The following is a 24,902-nucleotide window of genomic DNA, read 5'->3' as shown; positions in this document are numbered from 1 at the left end:
CTACAGATTGAATGTGATCCCTATCAAGTTACCCAGAACATTTCTCACAGAACTAGAACAAATAATCCTAAAATTCATATGGAACCACAAAGACCCTGAATTGCCAGAGCAATCCTGAGAAAAAAAGAACAAAGCTAGAGGAATCACCCTCCCAGACTTCAGACTATACTACAAAGCTACAGTTATCAAAGCAGCATAGTACTGGCACAAAAACAGACACACAGATCAATGGAACAGAATAAAGGGCCAAGAAACAGACCCACACACCTATGGTCAATTAATCTATGACAAAGAAGGCAAGACTATACAATGGAGAAAAGACAGTCTCTTCAATAAGTGTTGCTGGGAAAACTGCACAGCCACATGTAAAACAATGAGATTAGAATATTACCTCACACTATATACAAAAATGAACTCAAAATGGATTAAAGACCAAAATGGATTAAATGTAAAGACCTGAAACTGTAAAACTCTTAGAAGAGAACATAGGCAGAACACTCTGCCATAAATCATACCAATATTTTTCTGGATCTGCCTCTTAAGGCAAAAGAAATAAAAGCAAAAATAAACAAGTGGGACGTAATTAAACTTAAAAGCTTTTGTACGGCAAAGGAAACCATCAACAAAACAAAAAGACAACCTACAGAATGGGAGAAAATGTTTGGAAATGATATCACTGACAAGAGGTTAATATCCAAAATATACAAAGAGCTCAGACAACTCAATGTCAAAAAAAAAAAGAAAGAAAGAAAAACAAACCCACAAACAACCCAATCAAAAAAACAGGCAGAAGACCTCAACAGACATTTTTCCAAAGAAAACATACAGATGGCTAACAGGCACATGAAAAGATGCTCAACATGGCTAATTATTAGAGAAATTCAAATCAAAACCACAATGAGGTATCACCTCATACCTGTTAGAGTGGCTATCATCAAAAAGTTTACAAATAAATGCTAGCTAGGATGTGGAGAAAAGGGAACCCTCATACATTGTTGGTGGGAATGTAAGTTGGTGCAGCCACTATGGAAAACAGTGTGGAGGTCCCTAAACTAAAACTAAAAACAGAGTTACCATATGATCCAGCAATTCTATTCCTGAGTATATAGCTGGATAAAATGAAAACACTAATTTGAAAAGATACATGTACCCCAGTGTTCACAGCAGCACTGTCTACAATAGCCAAGACATGGAAGCAACCTAAATGCCCATCAACAGACGAATAGATACAGAAGATGTGGTGTGGATACAGAAGATATACACACAGTGATATATACACATACATACACACAATGGAATATTACTCAACTGAAAAAAAGAATGAATTTCTGCCATTTTCAGCAATGTGGATGGACCTACAGAATATTATTCTTAGTGAGATAAGTCAGAGAGAGAGAAAGACAAGTGTTGTGATATCACTTATATGTGGAATCTAAACAAAATACAAATGAATGTATACCTAAAACAGAAACAGACTCACAGATATAGAAAACAAACTAGTGGTTACCAAAGGGAAGAGGAAAGGGGTGAGGGGCAAATTAGGGGTATGGGATTAAGATACAAACTATTATGTATAAAATAGATAAGCAACAATGATATATTGTACAGTTCAGGGAATTAAAGCCATTATCCTATAATAACTTTTAATGAGGTATACTCTGTAAAAATACTGAATCACTATGCTGTACAACTGAAACTAATAAAATATTGGAAATCAACTATACTTCAACTTAAAAAAAAGACTGCCCATACCAAGTGTTGGCAAGAATACGGAAGAACTGCAGTCCTCGTAACTGCTGGTGTAAAATGACACTTTGGAAAACAATTTGGCAGGTTTTTTTTTTTTTTTGCAGTACGCGGGCCTCTCACTGCTGTGGCCTCTCCCGTTGTGGAGCACAGGCTCCGGACACGCAGGCTCAGCGGCCATGGCTCACGGGCCCAGCCGCTCCGCAGCATGTGGGATCTTCCCGGACCAGGGCACGAACCCGTGTCCCCTGCATCAGCAGGCGTACTCTCAACCACTGTGCCACCAGGGAAGCCCAATTTGGCAGTTTTTTAAAGTTAAATATATACCTACTGGAAGCAACTCGATGTCCATTAACAGGCAAATGGATAAATAAATGGTGTATATCCACAAAACCCTACTCAGTAGTAAAAAGGCAAAAACTATCAATACATAGGACTTGGATGACTCTCAGAATAGCTTGGCTGAGCGAAAAGAAAGCAGACCAGGAAAAAAAAAAAAGAGTGTATACCGTATGAGTCTGTTTATATAAAATTTTAGAAAATGCAAACTAGTCGATGGTGATAGAAGGCAGATCAGCAGTTGCCTGGGGATGGGGGAGAGAGGGGAGGGAGGGAGGAGGGACCACAAAAGGCCAGGAAGAAACTTCTGGGGGTGACGGATACATGCTCATTATCTTATATGGTGACGGTTTCATAGGGATATCCACACATCAGAACTCAACCATTATACACTTTATATACGTGTAGTTTATTGTACAACAAAATTGTAAAAAAAAGGGAAAAAAGAGAAGACCATTTAAAAAGATAACTAAATGGGAATGCCTGCTCAGATGCAAGCTTGTATAATGGTGTTCATGTTCAATCAGTCGTCCTTTTTGAAAAATAGCCCAGCTTAAACTTATTTCCTTCTGTATTAGTTTGCCGTAACAAAATACCACAGGTTAGGTGGTTTAAACAACAGAAATGTATTTCTCACCATTCTGGAGACTGGAAGTCCCAGATCAAGGTACCGACTGACTCAGTTCTCCTGGTTTGTAGATGGTGCCTTCTCGCTGTGTCCTCATGTGGAGGGGAGAGCTCGCTCTTCTAAGGCCACAGTCCTACTGGATTAGGGCCTCACGCTTATGAGTTCATTTAACCTTACCTCCCGAAAACCTATCTCCAGATACGGTCACACTAGGGGGTGCTCTGATGTATGCATTTGGTGGCTGAGGTGGGGGTTAGGGGGACGACACAGTTCAGTCCTGACATGATATTTCTGGTTTCTTAGCTTTTTTGACAGTGTTTATAACACGCAAGGAAACCACAGCCCTTTTCCTTATCCATAAACTCACTTCTGCTAGATGAGCCTTTTTTTTTTTCAGATGAGCTTTTGTCATAAGATTACTGGAAGACTAATTCACCTGTCCAAATCTGGACTATTTCCATCCCTCCAGCAGATCTGAAAGGAAGACCAGCAAAAAAAAAAAAAAGAAAAGAAAAAATCCTTGGCTCAGATGCAAAATAAATAGATTATCCTAGCTATCAATTATTGGCAGCCTATCAGACTCCCTTCAGCAAAAAGAAATGCACTTTTCCAGAAGGACCATGTCAGCCTTATGGTGTCTGAGTGGCTCACGGTGAGGCCATTCTCTCAACACTGAACAGCAAAGCGCCTGCCAGTTCTCAGCTCCTTCTGGAGAACCTGGGGTAGGGGAAGAAGCAAGGATGCCACCTAGGGCATCACCCACAAAAAGAAGGATGATAGAACAGTGGCACAGGATGGGGCAGCCTTCACGCATTAGGAATGGGAGTTCTATTAGCTGCATCTCTCAAGTCCCAGTGCCAAGAAGATCAGAACACTGCCAGAAACAAGTGGGCGCTGTGCTCACCACCTCCGGCAGAGGTGCGGGATCTACTTTATTTACAGGTGAAAGGAGTCAGTAATTGCCAACAACATCCTTTAAGTTTGGTCTCTTCTCAGAAGGCATTTACGCCCATGACTTTCCAATATGACCCTGACACCCCATTTATCTGACACCTTCTACCCTCAAGGTCACCACCCCAGACAGCAGCAATAGGTTGCTGGAAAATGACTAAAATAAATGCCCTAAACTGAGACACCATTTCTCTACCAGATGGGGGCCCAAAAGTGAGTCGACAAGATGGAAGCAGGCATCACGTGGGCTGAGAGGGGCTCATGGCCTGACTCCAGCTCACTTGCTAAGCAGAGTCTGGTCCAGCAGGGATCACAGGCAGCAATTCTGACTGTGTCTCAGTGGGAGGAGGACTGAGAGGGTCCTCACAGGGAGACAGATGGGGAAGCCCAACCTGGAGGGCTGGACTCCCCTAAAAGACACCCCGCAAAGAGCCCCACAAAGAAGCTGGTGCAGAGCCGCTGAGGTGCAGTCACGTGGGGCACAAGTCATCAGGGTCATGGTCTAGATGTCTGTGTCCCCTCCGTGTGATGGTCTTAGGAGGTGGGCCTTTGGGAGGTGATTAGGTCATGAGGGTGGAGCCCTCGAGAGTGGGATCTCTGCCCCTTCCACCACGTGAGGACACAACCGAAGACAGCCAATGTGAACGAGGAAGAGGGCCCTTACTAGACACTGAATCTGTCTACACCTTGACCTTGGCTTCAGCCTCCAGAACAGTGAGAAACAAATGTCTGTTGTCGATAAGCCCCCCAGGCTGTGGTATTGTCACAGCAGCCCCAGTGGACTGAGGCAGTCCGGAGGGCTGCCCTGAGGGACTCGGAAGTTCCGGGCACATCCTGTATTACTATACACACAAGAGCTGAAGTTCTCCACAGTGCTCCAGGGCAGTAAAAAAAGATTAAATAAATAACGCTCTACTCTTCCATGGGCACGTGATGAAAAGCCACCTGGGCTTCCACCAGAAATGAACTTTTTTAAATAGTTCATATGTGGAGGGACAAATTGCAGTTCATTATCATACCCTGTTATGGGCTGAACTGTGTCCCCAAGATTCGTATGTTGAAACCCTGATCCCCGGTACCTCAGAATGTGGATGTATTTGGAGACAGGGTCCTTGAAGAGGTGACCAAGGTAAAATGAGGTCATATAGGTGGTATCCAATATGACTGACTGGTGGCCTTCTAAGAAGAGGAGATTAGGACACAGACACACAAGGAGAAGAGGACACAGCGACAGGCAGCCATCGGCAAGCCAAGGAGAGAGGCCTCAGAAGAAACCAAATCTGCCGACACCTTCACCTTGGACGTCCGGCCCCCAGACCTTAGAGGAAATCAAGTTCTGTCCTTGCAGCCACCCAGTCTGTGGTATTTTGTTATGGCAGCCCTAGCAAACTAACAAAGACCCCAAACCAAAGAGGCTTTATCTGAACTAATGCTATTTAACAGAGAAGCAGTTATCAGGGCGCGGGTAAACGTCAGGATCCAGGTGAGACTCATCAAGTGTTTAGGTAGACGAGGTCTTGGAGCTGATCTGTAAAGAGCCAGAACAGTTCACCTGGTCTCCGAGCTCCAGCCACCTTCTTCCCATCATGCCACAACAAGGAAGCTCCGCTTTAAAAAGCAGGTGCGGGCTTCCCTGGTGGCGCAGTGGTTGCGAGTCCGCCTGCCGATGCAGGGGACACAGGTTCGTGCCCCGGTCCGGGAAGATCCCACATGCTGTGGAGCGGCTGGGCTGGTGAGCCATGGCGGCTGGGCCGGTGAGCCATGGCCACTGAGCCTGCGCGTCCGGAGCCTGTGCTCCACAACGGGAGAGGCCACAACAGTGAGAGGCCCGCATACCGCAAAAAAAAAAAAAAAAAAAAAAAAAAGCAGGTGCTTGTCGTTCAGCGTTAAGACTTTAGAAGATGAAACACTTAACAATACCCAAGACCTATTTCCCTTGCTACTCATGCACGTCACCTGCTATCTGGCCACTCATGCACGTCACCTGCTATCTGGCCATTTTGTGAAATAGTGGGATACTGAATAAAAGCAGCAAAAAATCCCCCCCAAAAAACGTGGTTCATTCAGAACCATTACGATTTTTTATTTTTAAAGAAGCTTCAGTGCTAAGGTTTTTTAAATGTACAGAGTTTAAATAAACTATCCTTCATTTCCATAATCCAAGTTCTACCCCAGGCTTGGTACAGTGGTTGGGTTCACAGGGCTCAAATGCCCTTGATTAAAATTTATCTAAAAATGATCCGTGAAAGGTGACAGCTTGAAGTCTCAGATAAACAACGAAGCAAAAATTACCCTGTTCAGGTTGATACACATAAAACTATCAAAGATAAACTTTTCCATAATACAGAAAGATTCTAAACATGATACTGAAAGTTTAGCAAGTTTTAGAAATAATACAATTAGAACCTGTCTATAGTCCGACAAACCAAAACCTCTTGGGGTTCAGTTTTCTCTTGTCAAGTTGAGCCAGATACACTTCTGCTGTTGAGTATACGGTTTGTGTTTTATAACTTGCAATCGTCCACCTTAATTAGAACACAACTGCACCTAACTTTGCACACCACGATATTGTTTCTGCTTGCATTTTTTACTAATTCGTCACTAATTCACTCACTGAATTTGTGTGTCCACACAAGAGTCCAAGAAGTCTAAGCATCACAAAAGCCTTAAGAAAATTTTTTATTCACATCAACTCCTATCAGGTACCCTTGAATGCAGAAGTCACGAGTCTCCCAGAAGTAAGTGATCGCTAAGCTGATCAAGGCTCGCTCTCTCCAGCACCTTCCCAAACCCTCCACATCCAGTAACTCTGATGCGGGTGCCGAGGCTGCCCACTCCCACCCCCAGGCTCCCGTGATCAGGCTCATTCCCCATGCATCAGCCAGAGGGATTCCTCTACGGAGAAAGGCAGCGATGGGTCACCTTGCTCAAAGCCTTCCTGGAAGCTCAGTGGCGTCCCTCCATCGCAGGACAAAGCCCGGTGGACTGCCCTGGCTACCTCTCCTCCCTCAACCCCTATCACCTCTCCTCTCCAGCCACGCCCGCCCCCTGCTGGACCCTGGACTCAGGCCGGTGCCCCAGATGGCCTCCCCACCAGCTAGCTCGACGCATCCGGGCCCCTGCTCAAATCTCCAATGTCACATTATCAGAGAGCCGTCTCTGCCTGAACTAGCATCCCATCCTCCTTCCTCGCTACCAGCTCTCCTCGTTAACTTCTCCTCTTAGCATTCAGCCCCCAACGGCACGTATTTTTTCGCTGTTTGTCTGCTACCAGCAAAGCCTTAGGTTCCATGAGAGCAGGAACCGTGTATTCAGTGCTGGGTCCCAAGCACCTAAGTCTTCAGTATACAGTGGTTCTACCACTGTATCAGTTTGCCAGGGTTTCTGTAACAAAGCACCACCCGCAGGGAGGCCTACAACAACAGAAATGGAGGCCAGGAGCCTGAGATGAAGCTGTCGGCAGGGCCGGCTCCTTCTGAGGCTGTGAGGGACAATCTGCTCCAGGCTGCTCTTCTATCCTCCGGCAGTTGGCTGGCAATCTTGGCATTCCTTGGCTTTTAACTGCATCCCCCGGATCTCTGCCTTCATTCTCTCATGGCGTCTTCCCTCTCTGCATGTCTGTGTCTGGGTCCAAATTTCCCCCTTTTATAAGGACACAGTCATCCTGGATAATGACCTCGTCTTAACTGGACAGGCTCTGTAAAGATCAGATCTCCAAATAAGGCCACACTCTGAGATACTGGGGGTTACGACAGGTCTATTTTGGAGGACACAATTCAACCCCTAACAACCACTGAGCAGCCATATGACAGGGGGCTTCACCAGTAAAATGGGGCTAATAATCGGATCTGCCTCGTTTGGCTAATGAAGAAAGCAAAGAGGTGCATCCCTGACCCCTTACGTGAGCCACAGATACTGACATGAAAATAGCTGGGGGCCCTGCTCCAGAGCACCGTGTTGGAGGCCAGCAGACAGGGTCTGGGTCCTCCCTCTGCTATTTGCCGGCTATGATCTTGCACAAGTTGCTTAGTCTGGGTCCAATCTCAAGACATGCTGTGAGTCTATACGAGGATGCACACCAGGTCCTCAGCACAGTGCGCTCTCTACAGATGTCATCGGCAAGGCTGGGGGAGGGACAGACGACGGTGTCGCCCTCATCCCACCGACATCTTGCAAATTCATCAAGGGGGCCACTCATCCTCATTACCTAATCATTGCAGCAGAGGACAGGAAGCTGGCGCAAAGAGGACACAAAGCGGGGTTACATGGAATTGGCTGACAACAAAAAGTTGTCTTTTTAAAACGCTTATCCAATACAACTCGTATCCCACAGCCCATGGACATCACACTGGAACATCTTCCAGACACTCAAACTAACATCTTTGGGCTTCCCTCGTGGCGCAGTGGTTGGGAGTCCGCCTGCCAATGCAGGGGACGCGGGTTCGTGCCCCGGTCTGGGGGATCCTAACGTGCCGCGGAGCGGCTGGGCCCGTGAGCCATGGCCACTGAGCCTGCGCGTACAGAGCCTGTGCTCCGCAACAGGAGAGACCGTGGCAGTGTGAGGCCCACGTACCGCAAAAAAAAAAAAAAAAACTAACACCTTCCAACGGGAGCCCCTGGTCTCCCTGCCCAGCCTCCCTATCACATCCTTTCAGCTTCTCAAGCCAAAAACCTTGCAGAAACCTGCAAGTCATGCTGGACTCCTCTTTTCCCCTTATATCCCACATCCGCTCCGCGAACAAAGCCTGTTAGCAACACCTTCAAAGTACATGCAGAATCCAAACACGTCCCTGCTGGCCCATCTACGTTACAGCAACAGCTCCTAAATGGTCTCCCTGCTTCTGCCCGGCCCCACCCAGTAGAGCAGCTGGAAATGGTTCTAGCACCTAAAAGGGAAGCCAGGTTGTGGCACTCTGCCGGGCAGCCGCCCCCAGCTCAGGGGCCACTGTCAGACTCCAGCTTTAAAGGACCGACACGATCAGACGTCCTCCCCACCCCTTTCCTCTGCAGCCTCGTTTCCGACACTCTCCCCATCCCTCGCCTGCTCTGTGGCAACCTCCCTGGCCTCAGACACACCAGAGCCCCTGGGCTTGGTCAAACGGCATCGGCTCAGCAACCCTCACCCTCCCTTCCCTTCTTCACGGTTCCCACAGCACTCACCACCACCTAACAACACGTCTGTTTTATCATCCAGCTTCCCCCATCCCCACCAGAACGAGGGCACGGTCTTGTCAATTCTGCTGCACCCCGGCGCCTACTGGCACATTTTAGGCACTCAGATGGCCACTGAAAGAATGAATGGCTAATGCTTTCAAAGTTCCTTAAAGAAAGATTCAACTGTACTCAATAACCTGGGTTGGGTTAAAATGATTAAACATTTCTGAAAGTTTTTCAGGTACACCGAAACAAAGCCTGTTTCACAGAATACCTCAATGCTCAAGAACTGCACTTTCCAAGTTTATAATTTTACCTGCCTCAAAATATACATGTTCCTAAATAAATGGAAAGACATTCTGTGTTCATCGATTAGAAGACAATACTGTTAATACGGCAATACTCCCCAAAGTGATCTACAGAATCAATGCAATCCCTATCAAAATCCCACTTGGCTTTTTTGCAGAAATGGACAAGCTGATCCTAAAATTCATATAGAATTTCAAGGAATCCAGAACAATTCTTAAAAAAAAAACAACAAAGTTGAAGGACTCTTACTTCCCCACTTCAAAACTTACTACAAAGCTACAATAATCAAAATGTGTGGTATTGGCATAAGGATAAACATATAAATCAATGAAAAAAATGAAAGTCCAGAATTAAATCCATCTCTCTATAGTTAATTGGGATTCCAAGACCCTTCAAAAGGACAGTCTCTTCAACAGATGGCTTTGCACACGCAAAACGACTGGATTTCCACACACAAAAGAATGAAGTTGGAGCCCCACCTCACGCCATGTACAAAATTAACTCAGTCAGAATGGCCATCATCAAAAAGTCTACAAACAATAAATGCTGGACAGGGTGTGGAGCAAAGGGAACCCTCTTGTGCTGTTGGTGGGAATGTAAATTGATACAGCCACTATGGAGAACAGTATGGAGGTTCCTTAAAAAACTAAAAATATGACCCATATGACCCAGCAATCCCACTCTTGGGCATATACCCAGAGAAAAGCATAATTCGAAAAGACACATGCAAAAAAAAGGGGGTGGGGGACTTCCCTGGAGGTCTAGTGGTTAAGACTGTTCTCTCCAATGCAGGGGGCACGGTTTTGATCCCTGGTCGGGGAACTAAGATCCTGCATGCCACACAGCGTGGCCAGAAAAAAAAAAAGAAAAGATACATGCACTGAAATGTTCACTGAAGCACTAGCTACAATAGCCAAGACAATGGAAGCAACCTAAATGTCCACCGACAAAGGAATGGATAAAGAAAATGTGGTACATATATACAATGGAATATCAGCTGTAAAAAAAGAATGAAATAATACCATTTTCAGCAACATGGATGGACCTAGAGATTACCATACTAATGAAGTAAGTCAGACAAAGACAAATATCATATGATATCACTTATATGTGGAATCTTAAAAAAAAATGATACAAATGAACTTAATTACACACAGAAACAGACTCAGACTTCAAAAACAAACTGATGGTTACCAAAGGGGAAAGGTGGGGGGAGGGATAAATCAGGAGTTTGGGATTAACATATACACACTACTATATATAAACAGATAATCAACAAGGACGTACTGTATAGCACAGGGAACTCTACTCAGTAATCTGAAATAACCTATATGGGAAAAGAATCTAAAAAAGAATGGATATATGTATAACTGAATCACTTTGCTATGCACCTGAAACTAATGCAACATTGTAAATCAACTATACTCTAATATAAAATAAAAAATTAAATTTAAAGAAAAAGAAAATGTTTCCAGAACATCAGAATGCATGCACATGCCCCAAACCCACCCCCTTCCATCCCAGAGATATCTAATATCCCTGGTTATATACAATAATATGGTCATTTTGTTTATCATGTATTTTTTAGAAGTTTTGGCACATATGTTGTTTGTATTTCCCAATGGTAGATTGTTTAATTTTACATGTTTGAATTGCATGTGTGCTATGAGTTAATTTTATCCTTACTACATACTTGATATTCATCTATGAAAAACAAAAACAAAACACAAATTAAAATGAAGCAAAGACCTAAATGTAAGAATTAAAACTATAAAACTCTTAGAAGAAAACACGGGTAAATCTCCACAATCTTGGATTTGGCAATGGTTTCTTAGATATTCACCAAAAGTACAAGCAACAGAAGAAAAAACGTTAAAATTGGACTTCATCAAAAATTTAAAAATTTTGTGCATCAAAAGACACTATCGGGCTTCCCTGGTGGCGCAGTGGTTGAGAGTCCGCCTGCCGATGCAGGGGACACGGGTTCGTGCCCCGGTCTGGGAAGATCCCACATGCCGCGGAGCGGCTAGGCCCGTGAGTCATGGCCGCTGAGCCTGCGCGTCCGGAGTCTGTGCTCCGCAACGGGAGAGGCCACAGGAGAGGCCCGCGTACCGCAAAAAAAAAAAAAAAAAAAAAAAAAAGACTGCCTAAACAATGGGGAAAAAAAATCTGCAAATCATATATCCAGTAAAGGACCAGTACCCAGAATGTATTGATATAAGGAACTCTTACAAATCACAACAAAAAGACAAATAGCATAGTTAAAAAATGGACATAACACTTGAATAGGAATTTCTCCAAGGAAGATATACAAATGGCCAATAAACAAATGAAATGATACTCAAAATTTTAGTCATTAGGGAAATGCAAGTCAAAACCACAAAATACCACTTCATACCCACTAGGATAGCTATCATCAAAAAAAAACCCTGAGGGCTTCCCTGGTGGCGCAGTGGTTGAGAGTCCGCCTGCCGATGCAGGGGACACGGGTTCATGCCCCGGTCTGGGAGGATCCCACGTGCCGCAGAGCGGCTGGGCCCGTGAGCCATGGCCGCTGAGCCTGCGCATCTGGAGCCTGTGCTCCGCAATGGGAGAGGCCACAACAGTGAGAGGCCCGCGTACCACACAAAAAAAACAAAAAACCTGAAAATAAGTGTTACTGAGATTGAGAAGAAATTGGAGCCTTCGTACATTGCTGGTGGGCATGTAAAATGGGGCAGTCACTGAGGAAAACAGTTTGGTGGTTCCTCAATAAGTTTAATATAGAATGACCACATGACTGAGTAATTCTACTCCTAGGTATAGACCTGGAAGAAATGAAAATAGTGTTCAAACAAAAACTTGTATATGAATATCCATACAGTACTAGTCACACGAGCCAACAGGTAGAAACCCAACTGATGAATGGATAAACAAAATGTGGTCTGTCATACAATGGAACATGATTCAGCCATAAAAAGCAATGAAGTACTGCTACACACTACAACGCGCATGAACCTTGGAAACGTGCTAAGTGAAAGAAGCCCAACACAAAATATCACATCACTGTACCAGTCCTTTTGTATGAAATATTCATAGACACAGGAAGTAGATTAGTGGCTGCCAGGGACAGGGGAAGGGGAGTAATGGAGAGGGTTTCCTTTGGGGTGGTGAAAATGTCCTAGAACTAGATAGTGGTGATGGTCGCACAGCATCATGAATGTACTAAAAGCCATTTAACCGCACACTTCAGAATGGCTGAACGGTAAATTTTATGTTACATGAATTTTAACTCAACAAAAAAATAATGAACACACCCCCCCTCTCCCCAAAAGTATGCTGTTTTTAGATTCCAGGAGAGCCAAGTACTAAAACAGAGAAACATCTAGAAGAAGCCGAATCTGTCCAAGTCCAATTCCAGGGCTTCTCGCTTTCCCCTGAAAAGGCAACCCACCTTCGTTTAAGACAGTGAATGCTACCTTCAGCTAGAAAAAGTCCTGAGTCAGAGCTCTACAGCCAAAGCACTTCAAGCCCTTATTTGCTGTTTTATTACACGTCTCCACCCCAGCCAGCACCAGCCGTGATGTTCACATGTTGTAAATACACTTTGCAGAGACCGTGCAGTTTCCCGGCCACTGCCTGTAATAACTGCCTATCTCCTCTTTGCCATCTGTGGGTGCTGATAGCTGCTTTCAGGAGGTTGGTGCTGGACGGCTGCCCAGGCGCTGCCCCCGTCGTCAGGCTGCTCGCATTCTCACTCCCCCTACCCTGGTCTCTTGAAGAGGTAAACGGACAGATTCTTTCTCTTTAGCGAGGTTTGTTATAGAGTCCCCTGGTGTGTGTTACCTGGGAAATGGGGACCTCCCAGACTAGGCTGGACATCTCCCAGCTCCCATATGGCACTCGGGCTCCAAAGTCAGGTATCACAGCCAGGAGCCCTGGCCAGACAGTAACGGAGCCAGGCACAGCCTCTTCGAGCCCAGGTATCTTCTTCCTACAGGTCACAGTGGTCGTCTGAGTGTTTGAGCATCACTGTGTCACCCTCCTTCTGGGCAGGATGGAAAAATACAATGGTCCCCATCCACAGAACGCGAGGTCAAGACCACATGCGACCAGTTTTGGTTTTCTCAGACGCAACCCCTTTTCCCTTGTCCAAACACATGCACAATTTCTGGGCAGATTTCTGTAATTATTTCATCCTTTATTCTTCTAGGAGTTACCAGTCTGCAGTAAAATGGTGAAAAAAGTAGACTGGAGAAGAAAAAGTCATAAAGACCCTAAGCAGTACACGAAGGACAATTCATCTTTGAATAACTGGATAATTTACAAATTTATCTTGTTCAGACCTAAATATTGTTGAGAAAACAGACTGTTCAGCTCTTTTATCGACTATATCCACACTGCATGTCTATGCTCAGAAAAAAAAGGGCTGAAAGGGGAGGAACGTACACCAATAGGTTAATAGTGGGTAACTCTGGGTGACAGAATTATCGGTGGTTCTTCTTATCTAATGGCTGTAATCAGCATGTAGTGTAATATTAAAAAGACAAGTCCTTGAAATAATAAAAGGACAGCTGTGTCCCTGCCTCCCTGCAATCCAAACACTCCCTGCCCCACATACCTTGTTGAGCTTGCCCAGTGAGGATATGAGATCTGCCCATTCGCTGGAGGACTCAAAATTTCTTAAAGCCTTTTCAATCACAGAAGAGTAATTTCTGTATCTGTAATCATTCAATAGCTCCTGCTCTTCTGGGTCCATTCTCGCAGCAGAGAAGGTATCTAAGAGGGAATCAGTGAATAAACAAATGAGGCAGCTCTTCGAGGATGAAAAGCGTTCCCAGCCCAGAGTCCCAGGGGACACACGGCCACAAACGTTCCTATGCACAAACGTGCTGGGTGATCCAACTCAAATATTTAGCAAGGCTGCTGAGCCAGGCACAATGGCAGATAAAAGATAAACGGTTCCGGCCCTCCTGGACTCCGAGGGAGACAAATGGACAGAGCAGAAAGAAGTAAAACGCTAGAGTTCCACTCAATGGACAAAAGGAATTCTAGGGGCCAAGTCACAAAGTGGCTAACTGCATGTTGTTGCTGACTGGCAATTCTCAACGCAGGCGGTCCCCCCCAGCACAGGGCATTTACAAGACCTAAGGAAAAGCAGATCTATGGTCTTCATTGAACAGTTGGTTTAGCAATCCAATCCTCTACAACTAGACTCGGAGAGAGGATTGGAAATATTCTACAAGAAAACCAGGAGGAAAAAAAAGGACCTAAGGGTGAAGCGTCTGACAGCAGTGGTGTCAGAAACCCACCGCGTGCCTGTTCATTTACTAAGTGCCAATTATCTGTCAGGCCCCCGACAGCTCTATGCCCCTGGGTGAGGAGTCTGCGCGGAGGTGTGTCACACCAGGGCCCAAGCAGTCATCATTTTATTCTGGCCCTTGTATATTCTTTGATGGATTCTTTCTTTTTTTTTTTTTCCTGTGGATAGATGCATTCATTATATATGAACCACTGCAGCTACTGCAAAGCCTGAGACGTCGACTACCTGAGCCCGATGCCAACAGCAACCATTTCCTTTTCTTCTCATCCCCAATGTGACAAAAGGAAACATGAGATGCTGCAGATTTGCCTTTTTGAAAACATCCACCATTTATACATTATAACATATAGAAATACACGCTTAAGTTTTGTTTTTACTCCTTCATTTAAAAAAAAAAAATCTGAAGGTCAAGCCATCAGTCTATTCAAACAAGTTACAGCTCTGAAAAGCACTCCACAAGGCGTGGAAATGTCGAATCGTTCTCTAGACTTGTCGCCAAGCTCCATACTCCAATGTTTTCTCAAAAGTGATGCCTTAGGGTTTCCACTTGCCTCCCTTCTCTAGTCTTCATCTGATTAAGATCTATTTAAAGTGTGGCAGGCACCCACACCAAATTCCTTGCCCCCTTTTCCACACTAAGAGAACCCTCATTTTGCTCAGGGCGGCACTATAGTTCCCAGCCTCCCTTACAGCTAGGTGGCCGTATGACAGTGCTGGACAAATAGAACTACTGGTGGGGGACTCTTCTGGCGTGTTGTCCTCCACCTTTCCCCTTCTTTCTGCCCGAAACAAAGGTTTGATGCTGGAGCTGAAGCCACATCTTGCAACCACGAGGAAAGAGCCATCTTTAAGGCACGACTTCCCTGCATAAGTGGAAGGACAGAGCAGTTGAGGCCCCAGATGGCTTTAAGAAGGTCCCATACCAACCCTGGACACTCTGCCCCTGGACTTACTGTTTTCTGCACATAAGAGCTAATTTGTTTAAGCCGCCGTTCAATCAAGTTTTCTGTTACTCACAACCAAACACAATCCTGTTTGATTTATGAACCTAAGTAATATCTCACTAGGACGTGGTCTGAAAGGAGAGAGAAACACGGAGCAATGGTGACATGATTAAATCCCCTGAGCTGGAGTTAGTTGGCTAACCGAGCTGCATGTAGTCAGTCAAATAAAAAGCCAGATATCGCAGACGGAAGAAACTGAACTGCAGGGACAACGTGATGTTTAACCCTCAATCTTTCATTTATTGGCCACAGTGAGGTTGTAAGACTCCCATGATATCCTCTACTTCACTTTCCGATTGCTCTGGGCCCATTGCGGTCTTCTTAAGGCCAACACAACTTTCAAGTTGCCAGCGTCAGTGGACCCTGTTTCCTCATTCACCTCTCAGGAGGACGGTGCAGCAGGCCACTTCCTCCTTCTCCAAACAGCCTCCTGTCTGCCCACACTCCTCTGGCCCACCGACATCTCTGCTGTACCTTCTCTGCAGGCCCATCCTCCTCTACACGCCTGCCAAATGTTGGCATTTCCAGGCACCAAGCTTGGGCCTTCTCTCTCTCTCCACCCTCAATGATCTCTCCATTCCTTTAACTAACAAATACCATCTTCATGCTCATGACCCACAGATTTACAACCTCCCGAACCTCCCCCTCCAAGGCCCAAATTCATGCAAGTGTTTCCCTGACTTCTCCACCCGGATATGGCACGCGTGTCTCAAGCCAGGTGCATCCCAAACTAGACACTCGAGTGTCCGTCAACAAAACGTGGTCTAGCTACACGATGGCACGCTATTCAGCAATGAGAAGGAACAGAGTCCTGAAACATGTGACGGGGTGGATGAACCTGGAAATTACAAGCTTAGTGGAAGAAGCCAGTCATAAAAGGCCACATATTGTATGATTCCATCTATATGAAATGCCCAGAATAGGCCAATCTGTAGAGATGCAAGTAGATTAGACAGTGGTTGCCTAGGGTGGGGAGTACGAACAGGGGAGTATCTGCAAATGGGCACAAGGGTTCTTTTGGGGGGTAATGGAAATGTGCTAAAATTAGATTATGGTGATGTTTGCACACCTCTGTAAATTTACTAAAAATCACTGAACAGTATATTTCAATGAATGAATTTTATGGTCTGTAAATTATACCTCAATAACACTGTTTTTGAAAAACCCTCTTTGTTTCTTCTTTTCCAATATAGTTTATTACAGGATATGGAATATAGATCCCGGTGTTATACAGTAGGACCTTATTGTTTATCCATTCTATATATAATAGTTTGCATCTGCTAATCCCAAACTCCCACCCCATCCCTCCCCTACCTCCCCTCCCCCTTGGCAACCACAAGTCTGATCTCTATGTCTGTGAGTCTGTTTCTGTTTCGTAGATAAGTTCATTTGTGTCATATTTTAGGTTCCACATAGAAGTGATATCATATAGTATTTGTCTCTTTCTGACTTACTTCACTTAGTATGATAATCTCTAGGTCCATCCATGTTGCTAAAAATGGCATTATTTCACTCTTTTCTATGGCTGCGTAATATTCCATTGCATGTATATACACCATATCTTCTTTATACATTCATCCGTCAGTGGACATTTAAGTTGCTTCCGTGTTTAAAAAACCCTCTACTCTTGATTCTATCTGCTCAACCTGCTCCTTCTCCAGTCTTCTTTTCCTCAGAAAGTGGCCCCGCCATCTATGGGAACTTCAACATCGTCCTGGACTCTTCCTTCTCTTCACCTGTCACATTCAACCCAAGTCCCGTTGGCTCTTCTTCCAAAATACCCGTGGACTCTCCACTGTGCAAGCCACCTTTCTCCTGCAAGCCTGCTACAGAAGCTTCCTAAGGGTTCTCCTTCACTCTTGCCCCTCTCCAGTGTACTTTCACACAGCACTCCAAGTCCTCTTAAAACATAAAGCACTTCCCCACCATGTTTAAACTCTTCCCATTAAGCCTACAGTAAGTCCACACTCCCCCAACCCCACTCTGTGGCCTACAAGTCTCCACCTGACTCTCCTCAAGGCACTCTGCTTGTCCTAAGACAACTCATTCTACCACAGAGCCTTTGCACATGCTGGGCCTCTCTGCAAAAATATACTGTGCTATGCATAGGCACACAGTAAGATCGCCTGCTCATTCTTGGAAAGGCCTGCCCCTTTTTCTGAAATAACAGCCTTCATACTTTTTGAAAATATCAAGGATGGTAAGGAGAGATGTAGTTTGTTTTGCCAAGTAAAAAGATAAGACATTAGTACATCCCTACAGTCCATAAGTTTTTTTTTTTTTAATTCCAGGAAATGTACAGGTCTGAAATCCCGTGTCTCTGAACCACTGCAATACTCCATGCAGTCTGTTCACTGTATTAGGTGTCTACGCACTGGAGAAAGAAACATGAACAAGGCAGGGTTCTACTCTCACAGTTCAGAGCCTAATAAAAGAGGAAATACCTAAACATGTAATTTCAATTTAATGCGGCACAGTGATGGAGGGTGGGCTGATGTAACAGAGTGATGCTGGCAAGAAGGGCAGAGGAAGCTCAGCTACCAGCAGAGACGTCCTCAAAGTCCACAGGTGTGGGCACTTGTTAGCAGGAAGAGAGCCTTGTCAGCGATAACATGTGTTTAGGAGGGGAGGTGGCAGAGGGGTACCACTGCTCACGGTTAGGAAGGCGTCAGCCAGGTAAGAGCAGGTAACTGGAGCAGTTCAATGTTATGGTTGGCTATAAGAAGAAAGTATGATTCAATGTAACTAACAGCACTGGTGAGAAGTTTGGAAATATGCAAGCTCTTTTATTTCAAAATATGGGGCACTTGATACTATGCTAGTAAGCGAGTCTTCTGGGGGGGGCTTGACAAATCCATCATTTCTGCATGTATTTCTCTCATGCAACACACAAGAGTCCTAAGAGATGGGTATTATCAGCCTCCAGATGAGGATACTGGGAATCAGGCACTCCAGAAAATTGCTGGGGTCACATAGCAAGCAACTGGCAGAATTAGGATTCCAGCTCAGGCCAGCCAGGTGCCACAGAGCCTCGACTACATTAAGCTACAGGTAAAATTAATAGCGCAGCCCTTATAGACCTCTTTTGACAATGTTTTTGCAATCTACTCTGGATACCTATTCTGTGAGAGATTCAATAGCTCAGTAAGACTGATAGAGTTCTACAGCCTCCTAACAATTACACCCAAAGGAGTAGTCGTACAAACAGGCGTATCAGACCAGATGAATCCGCCAGAAAATGGAAAATGTCAGCTGGGGATCTCTCACCTTAACCATTCTTAATTTCTTAGGAAAACAAGTTTGAGTGAAAAATCACCTGTCTAGATCCAAAAGAAGTTAGTATTAAAGATGTTTACACGAAGGACCGTTTCTGCGTTAAATGAAAACATAGGTGAGTGAAAAGTGTCAGAGTCACCCTCCCATGAGCCAGAACACTTACCAGTGTTATCCTCAGTCACAGCACAGAAACACTCATCTGCAAGTGGTTTAATCAAGTAGGGCACATGATTTTGAATCGGGTCTTTCAGAGTGGTAATTAAATTGAGGTGGCAAAAATGTAAGACACATAATGGGAGAAAGCCTTGGGGGGAGAGGAGCGCCTCCACTGCCTTACCAAAATATGCTGCAAAGATTCTCCCAAGTGTAGGGCAGCTGTCCCAGGTTAGGGAAACACCTGAGGGTAACAGACTCCATAAGCAGCGGCACTGAGTTGGTAAAAGACCATCCAGGAAGGCAGCAGCTGGCAATCCTGCAAGACGGAGGGGCAGGCGGCTGAGCGCGCACTACGGCTGGGATCCCTTCTCCTGCCGACAGTCGGGAAGACTTGGGGGGTCTTCCCTTAACAGGAAAGCCTTCAACTTATAAAGGTCTCGATCCCTAGCCCTGCTCCCCGACCAGGACCTCGAGCAAACAAAGCCGCGGCTTCGGCATCCGCCGGCCGCGGTGAGGGGCGGCCGGGCCGTGACCCACCTGACCTCTACCTGCCGGACGAGAGGCCACGCCGGGCCCGGCCGCTCTTCCTTCGCTGCGGGGAGCCGGGGGAACCGGGAGGGGACCCCGCTTAGCCTCCCGGGCTGTCCCTTGCGGGGCCGGGGCCGGAGCCCACGCCCACTAGCGGCCTCGCTAGGGCCGCCCCCGCACTGCAGCAGTGAGCGCCGGCGGGCCCCGGCCGCGCTCCGGGGAGCCACCTGCACACCAGGCCCGCCTCCAAGGCGCCGCCCGAACCCTGTGCACCCGGAGAGGAAGCACCTGCCGCTCACGGACCCGCAAGAGGAGACGCCCCGGCTCCCTCAGCTTCGCCTGGCGGCCGAAGGCTCCGGCCTGACTTACCGGCGGCGGCGGCCTTTCTCAGCGGGCGCGCCCACGGGAGGCGCGGAGGAGCTGAGCTGGACGCCAAGGGTTAAACGATCGGCAGCTGCGGCGCGGCCGGCAGCCGGAACGGCGGAGGAAGCGCAGCTCCGGGGCCGCAGCGGCCGCGGCTCCAGGACACTGGGCGGGCCGGGGGGACGGATCTTAGACGCTTGGGGGCGGGGACAAGGGCGGGCCCTCGGTGCGTGGGGAGGAGCCTAGAAGGGCTGGGCCGGGAGGCGGGCCCTTGGCTTATAGGGGCGCGGCCAAAGGTGGGGCTTCTCTGCGGACGGGGCGAGGCAGGGCGGAGAGGCGGGCCCTCGGCGCGTGGGGGGCGTGGCTAAGGGAGAGCGCTCGGTGAGTGGGGCAGAGGCCGGGGAGTGTCCTCGACGCTCGGGGCAGGGCCCGGAAGACGGGCCCTTGGCTTGCGGGGCGGGACCAGGAGGCGGTACCTCGGCTGGCGGGGTGGGTCCCGGGGGCGGGTCCTCAGCGCGCGGGGGCGGGTCCTGAACGCGGACTCCAGAGCGCAGGGCTCCCACCTCAAGTCTCCCGCAGCTTCCCGGCGGCGGGCGTCGCTCTCAGCGAGAACAACTAGCTCCTGCCCTCGCCGCGGGTCTGCTTCTGGGGAGACATCGCACAGGTTGGGGGGAGGTTTGGCTCCGCCTCTCATCTGGGCCTTCCCCCGACACACCCAAATGGAAGGGGACGTCGGTCAGTGAATCAGCCGGCCCAAAGAGAGGTTTGGAGTTACAGACAAGGAGAACCGATGGACCCGAGAAAGGTGGGCTCCATGGCACTTGGCCATTGGGACTACACCCAAACTCTCGGGGAGGAAGCTAAATGAACCCTTCTGTACACGCTCGGGCCGCTGGAGGTTTGGGGACCCTGGTAAGGTGCGCCGGCCCCACAGGCCGCACTCTTCCGACCCTTGGCATCTGAGAAGGTGAGGTGGATAATTCCTGGAATGAGCTTCTTAATGTGGGCTCTGGCTCAGAAAGGAGACCTCACATCAAGTCTAAAGAGCATTCATGTTTCCAGATAAACTCTAACCCCTTCCCGTCATCCTCAGGAGCCTTCGGACCTGGACAGTCCAGATGCACCCAACCTGGCCTGACAGCTGCAGAGCGAGAAGCACCTGATGACGGGACTCAGGCACGTTTCACCTGAGCATCCTGATTGCACTGGCTCAGGCTCCCAGCCAACCAAAACAGTGGCACCTGTTGATTGAGGTTGCGATTTCTATGGAAGCCTCTAACAATTTAACCCCTCACTGTCCCCTGGGAATTTTCAGACCTAGTTTGGGGCTCATAAATGCTAGGCCATCCATGAAAGAGTTTGGGGGGGTGGGAGTGGGGAGTCCATGAACACGCTGAAATTGTGTAGAATATTTTGGGTTTATGTATGTTTCTGGAGAAAGAGTATAGAGTGTATCAGATTCCCGAGGGGATCTATCACCTCCCTCCAAACATCAAGAATGTTTTAATAGTTTGGGATGCTGGACCTCTCACCAGTCAGGCTTCTGATTCTGATTCCATCTCCACCCAATTGGCATATACTAAGTGTCCCAGATGTAAATCCTCTAATGGTCAATTATAGGAATGGTCTTAAAGTAAAAACAGAAGAAAACTAAAGGATTGAGCATTTGCAAGACAAAGAACTAATTTCATGAAAATTGATTTCCTAATGAAGATGCGATAAGCTCCATCTTTACAAAAACAAAGTTGACAAACAGGTGTTTCTTTTTTTTTAGGTTTCTCAAATCCTAGCCACACTGCACATGGCATTGAACTAACAGAGATAAAAGAACTGCTTATACCCACCATTAAGGAGAGAGAATCAGTTTGTGCCAAAACCACCATGTACAACTTTGTCCTAGTGCATTTATATAAAATAAAACACTTCCCTTATAGTTAGGTCACCTAGCTCTGAAGAATGCCAGGTGTGTGGGAGGTTAATATAAATTAACTTTGACAAATAAGGGTAGTGTAAACCCTTAAAAGAACTCCATTTATAATCAGGATTATATGTAAATGTACAGCACTAAGATTTAAAAGTTTATTCTTACAAGGATCTGTTTACTTGGGTCAAGGTGTCTTGTCACCCTTGATGTACTGAGCTGTGTTCATCTGTTTAAGACATGTAAATAACATAGGTTCCTTGCATAATAATACTCAAACTAATTAGGGCACTTCAGATTTAATTTAAATCAGAATTTTACCCCTTTTGAGAGTGAAGAAAGCACTGTAAATCAGAGGAAATGGGTCAGGCTGGCCCACCTATCAGGAAGATTGGCCCAGGGAAACTCATTCTGAGTTTCCGTGTGCAGATACTGGTGACCCTCCAAGCCCGTCTCTTCTCCACCCATCTTTGTAGAAATCTTGCCTAGTTCTGAAGTTGATGCTGTTCCCACTTTGTGGTTGACTTGCAGTAACGAGTAAACCTTTGTCAGGATCGTCATTATCACCTGCTTTGATCTCCACTGTATCACTGTTTGGGCTCTTGGACCGTCACAATCCTGTTACAGTTCAGTAGGTGAGGGCAAAGTCTACAGACCAGGTCTAAAGCTGATGCTGTGTGTGGGTTTCCCACACGGGTGTCAACCTAGAAACGTATATCACAGAGAAGCTGATGTGGATGGGATCTCGGCGCCATTTGGTGCCTAAAAACACGTATGAGATAATCCATTTAAAATATGCCACTTTAGGGAATTCCCTGGCAGTCCAGTAGTTAGGACTCCACACTTTCACTGCAGAGGGTGCAGGTTCGATCCCTGGTTGGGGAACTAAGATCCCACATGCCGTGTGGCACCGCCAAATAAATAATAAAATATGCCACTTTAAGACCGTATTTCATGTATCCACGTTATGGAAAAGTTCACACAGAGGCTGGTCTGGGGATCTAATAACCATATGGCTTACAAATCCCTTAGATTCAATGTATCATCTTCCTTAATTTTTACACCAGGGGAGTTGCCTGTGGTCTTTAGACTCGTCATAGCGAAGCTGGATGTACCAAGTTCTAGGCACCAAGGAAGTTTTCTGTCAGACAGTCCTGGATACAATTCTGACTCTTGGCTCTTAGCTGTGTGATCTTGAATAAGTTAATCAGCCTCTCCAAGCCTTTATTTCCTCACTTGAAAAAATGATATTAATCCCTACCTCAAAGGACTGTTGTGAGAATTATGTAAAACAATGTCAGGGGCTTCCCTGGTGGCACAGTGGTTGAGAGTCCGCCTGCCGATGCAGGGGATGTGGGTTCGTGCCCCGGTCCGGGAGGATCCCATATGCCGCGGAGCGGCTGGGCCTGTGAGCCATGGCTGCTGAGCCTGCGTGTCCGGAGTCTGTGCTCCGCAACGGGAGAGGCCACAACAGTGAGAGGCCCGCGTATGGCAAAAAAAAAATAAAACAATGTCAGGAAAGTATTAAGCGTGACATATGGACTAGCATGCCATGGGTTCTCACTTCATGATATTTTTGCCTTTACAGCATACTATGAAACGTTTTCATGCACTTCTGTTCGTTAGATTCCTTTTGGTTGCAAGCAACAGTAAGTCACTTCAGACCAGCTTAAGGAAAAGGGAAACTTCTTTAAAGGATACAAGAGTTTCTTAGAGTATCTCTTAGAACCTAGGATCTCAGGGATGGTCTGAAGCTGGGGAATGGATGTCACTGTGAGAAGAGGGGCCATCTCTCTTTGGGCCACGCTGTAGCTGCTTTTCTTTATCTTTTTTTTTTTTTTGCGGTACGCGGGCCTCTCACTGTTGTGGCCTCTCCCGTTGCGGAGCACAGGCTCCGGACGCGCAGGCTCAGCGGCCATGGCTCACGGGCCCAGCCGCTCCGCGGCATGTGAGATCACCCCAGACCGGGGCACAAACCCATGTCCCCTGCATCGGCAGGCGGACTCTCAACCACTGCGACACCAGGGAAGCCCCCTGTTGCATTTTTGTTGTTTGGCTACCCATTCCTTCTGAAGTCTTGACTCTCTTGCAAACTTTCTTTGCAAGTATATTTCTTGTCTTTTGTAAGAACCTTTGGTCGCCACGTCTTTTTTCTGCAGGGTATAACCAGAACGCAGGAAGCTGCTTGCAAAACCAATCTCATTTGAAAGCAGTGGAGTTGCCTGTTGTCAGAGAGACCGCAAAAGGGGCCCAGGGAGGGGCATCTGAAGAACCACCCTGGGCTGTATCTTACAGGGGAGTAGAATAGGCTAAGGAGAAAATATCTGCATGTGTCAGAGCAAAGAGATGGTCTGGACAAAGTTGCCCAGGCATGAACTAGATGAAGAGTGGCAGGGCAACCTTGCAAACGTTCTGGGAAGAACACAGGATGCAAAACCCAAACGGAAAACCTATTACAGAAGAAACCATAACCCAACAAAATAAGGACATTTCTCCCGAGTCCCTCAAGCCACACAACTTCGTAAGTGTAAGAACCAATTTCAATGTACTCAAATGTAGGAAAACAGAATGAGATCTAAAGCAGGGTTGCAGAACTAAGGAAACAGGATAAATCACCATCCTTATAGAGTCGACAACCTGGAAACAGCAAGGGACACCTGGAACGTGGCTGGGACCCGCTCTGCAGCCCTGGGACCTCTCAGGAGGCTAGTGGTTCTCTAAGTGCCATCCCAATACCAGCAGCACCTGGGAACTTGATAGAAATGCCCACTCTTGGGCCCTACTTCCAGGCAATGTTTTAACACACCCTCCAAGTGATTTGGCTGCCCTCTAATATTTGAGAACCACCGGACTATGGGCATCTCCCTCTCAGGCTAGAGCTTGGGCAGAGCAAAATTGCTCAGCTCCATTCCAGAACTAGACACTTTCCTTTTTTCAAAAAAATAAATTTATTTATTTATTTTGGGCTGTGTTGGGTCTTTGTTGCTGTGTGCGCGCTTTTTCTAGTTGTGGTGAGCAGGGGCTACACTTCATTGCGGTGCACGGGCTTCTCATTGCGGTGGCTTCTCTTGTTGCAGAGCACGGGCTCTAGGTGTGCGGGCTTCAGTAGTTGTGGCGCAGGGGCTTAGTTGCTCCGCAGCATGTGGGATCTTCCTGGACCAGGGCTCGAAGCCATGTCCCCTGCATTGGCAGGCAGATTCTTAACCACTGCGCCACCGGGAAAGT

General features: G+C 46.8%; 1 protein-coding gene across 1 annotated transcript in view; it reads right to left on the bottom strand.

The window, feature by feature from the left end:
• DOP1B (DOP1 leucine zipper like protein B) overlaps nucleotides 1-19,921 on the bottom strand; it is a 110,623-nt gene extending 90,702 nt beyond the window's left edge. Inside the window, exons 1-2 of the mRNA XM_060150912.1 lie at nucleotides 19,763-19,921; nucleotides 13,728-13,885 (exon numbers count right to left, since the gene is read on the bottom strand). Coding sequence (XP_060006895.1) covers nucleotides 13,728-13,865 — 138 coding nt within the window. The 5' untranslated portion in view covers nucleotides 13,866-13,885; nucleotides 19,763-19,921. The remainder of the gene's footprint in view (nucleotides 1-13,727; nucleotides 13,886-19,762) is intronic.
• Nucleotides 19,922-24,902: the final 4,981 nt, after the last annotated feature.

The sequence above is a fragment of the Lagenorhynchus albirostris genome, chromosome 5 (assembly GCF_949774975.1).
Source record: "Lagenorhynchus albirostris chromosome 5, mLagAlb1.1, whole genome shotgun sequence".
NCBI classification, from domain to species: Eukaryota; Metazoa; Chordata; class Mammalia; order Artiodactyla; family Delphinidae; genus Lagenorhynchus; species Lagenorhynchus albirostris.
The sequence above is the reverse complement of the archived record's forward strand: the minus strand, read 5'-3'. Positions and strand labels throughout refer to the sequence as shown.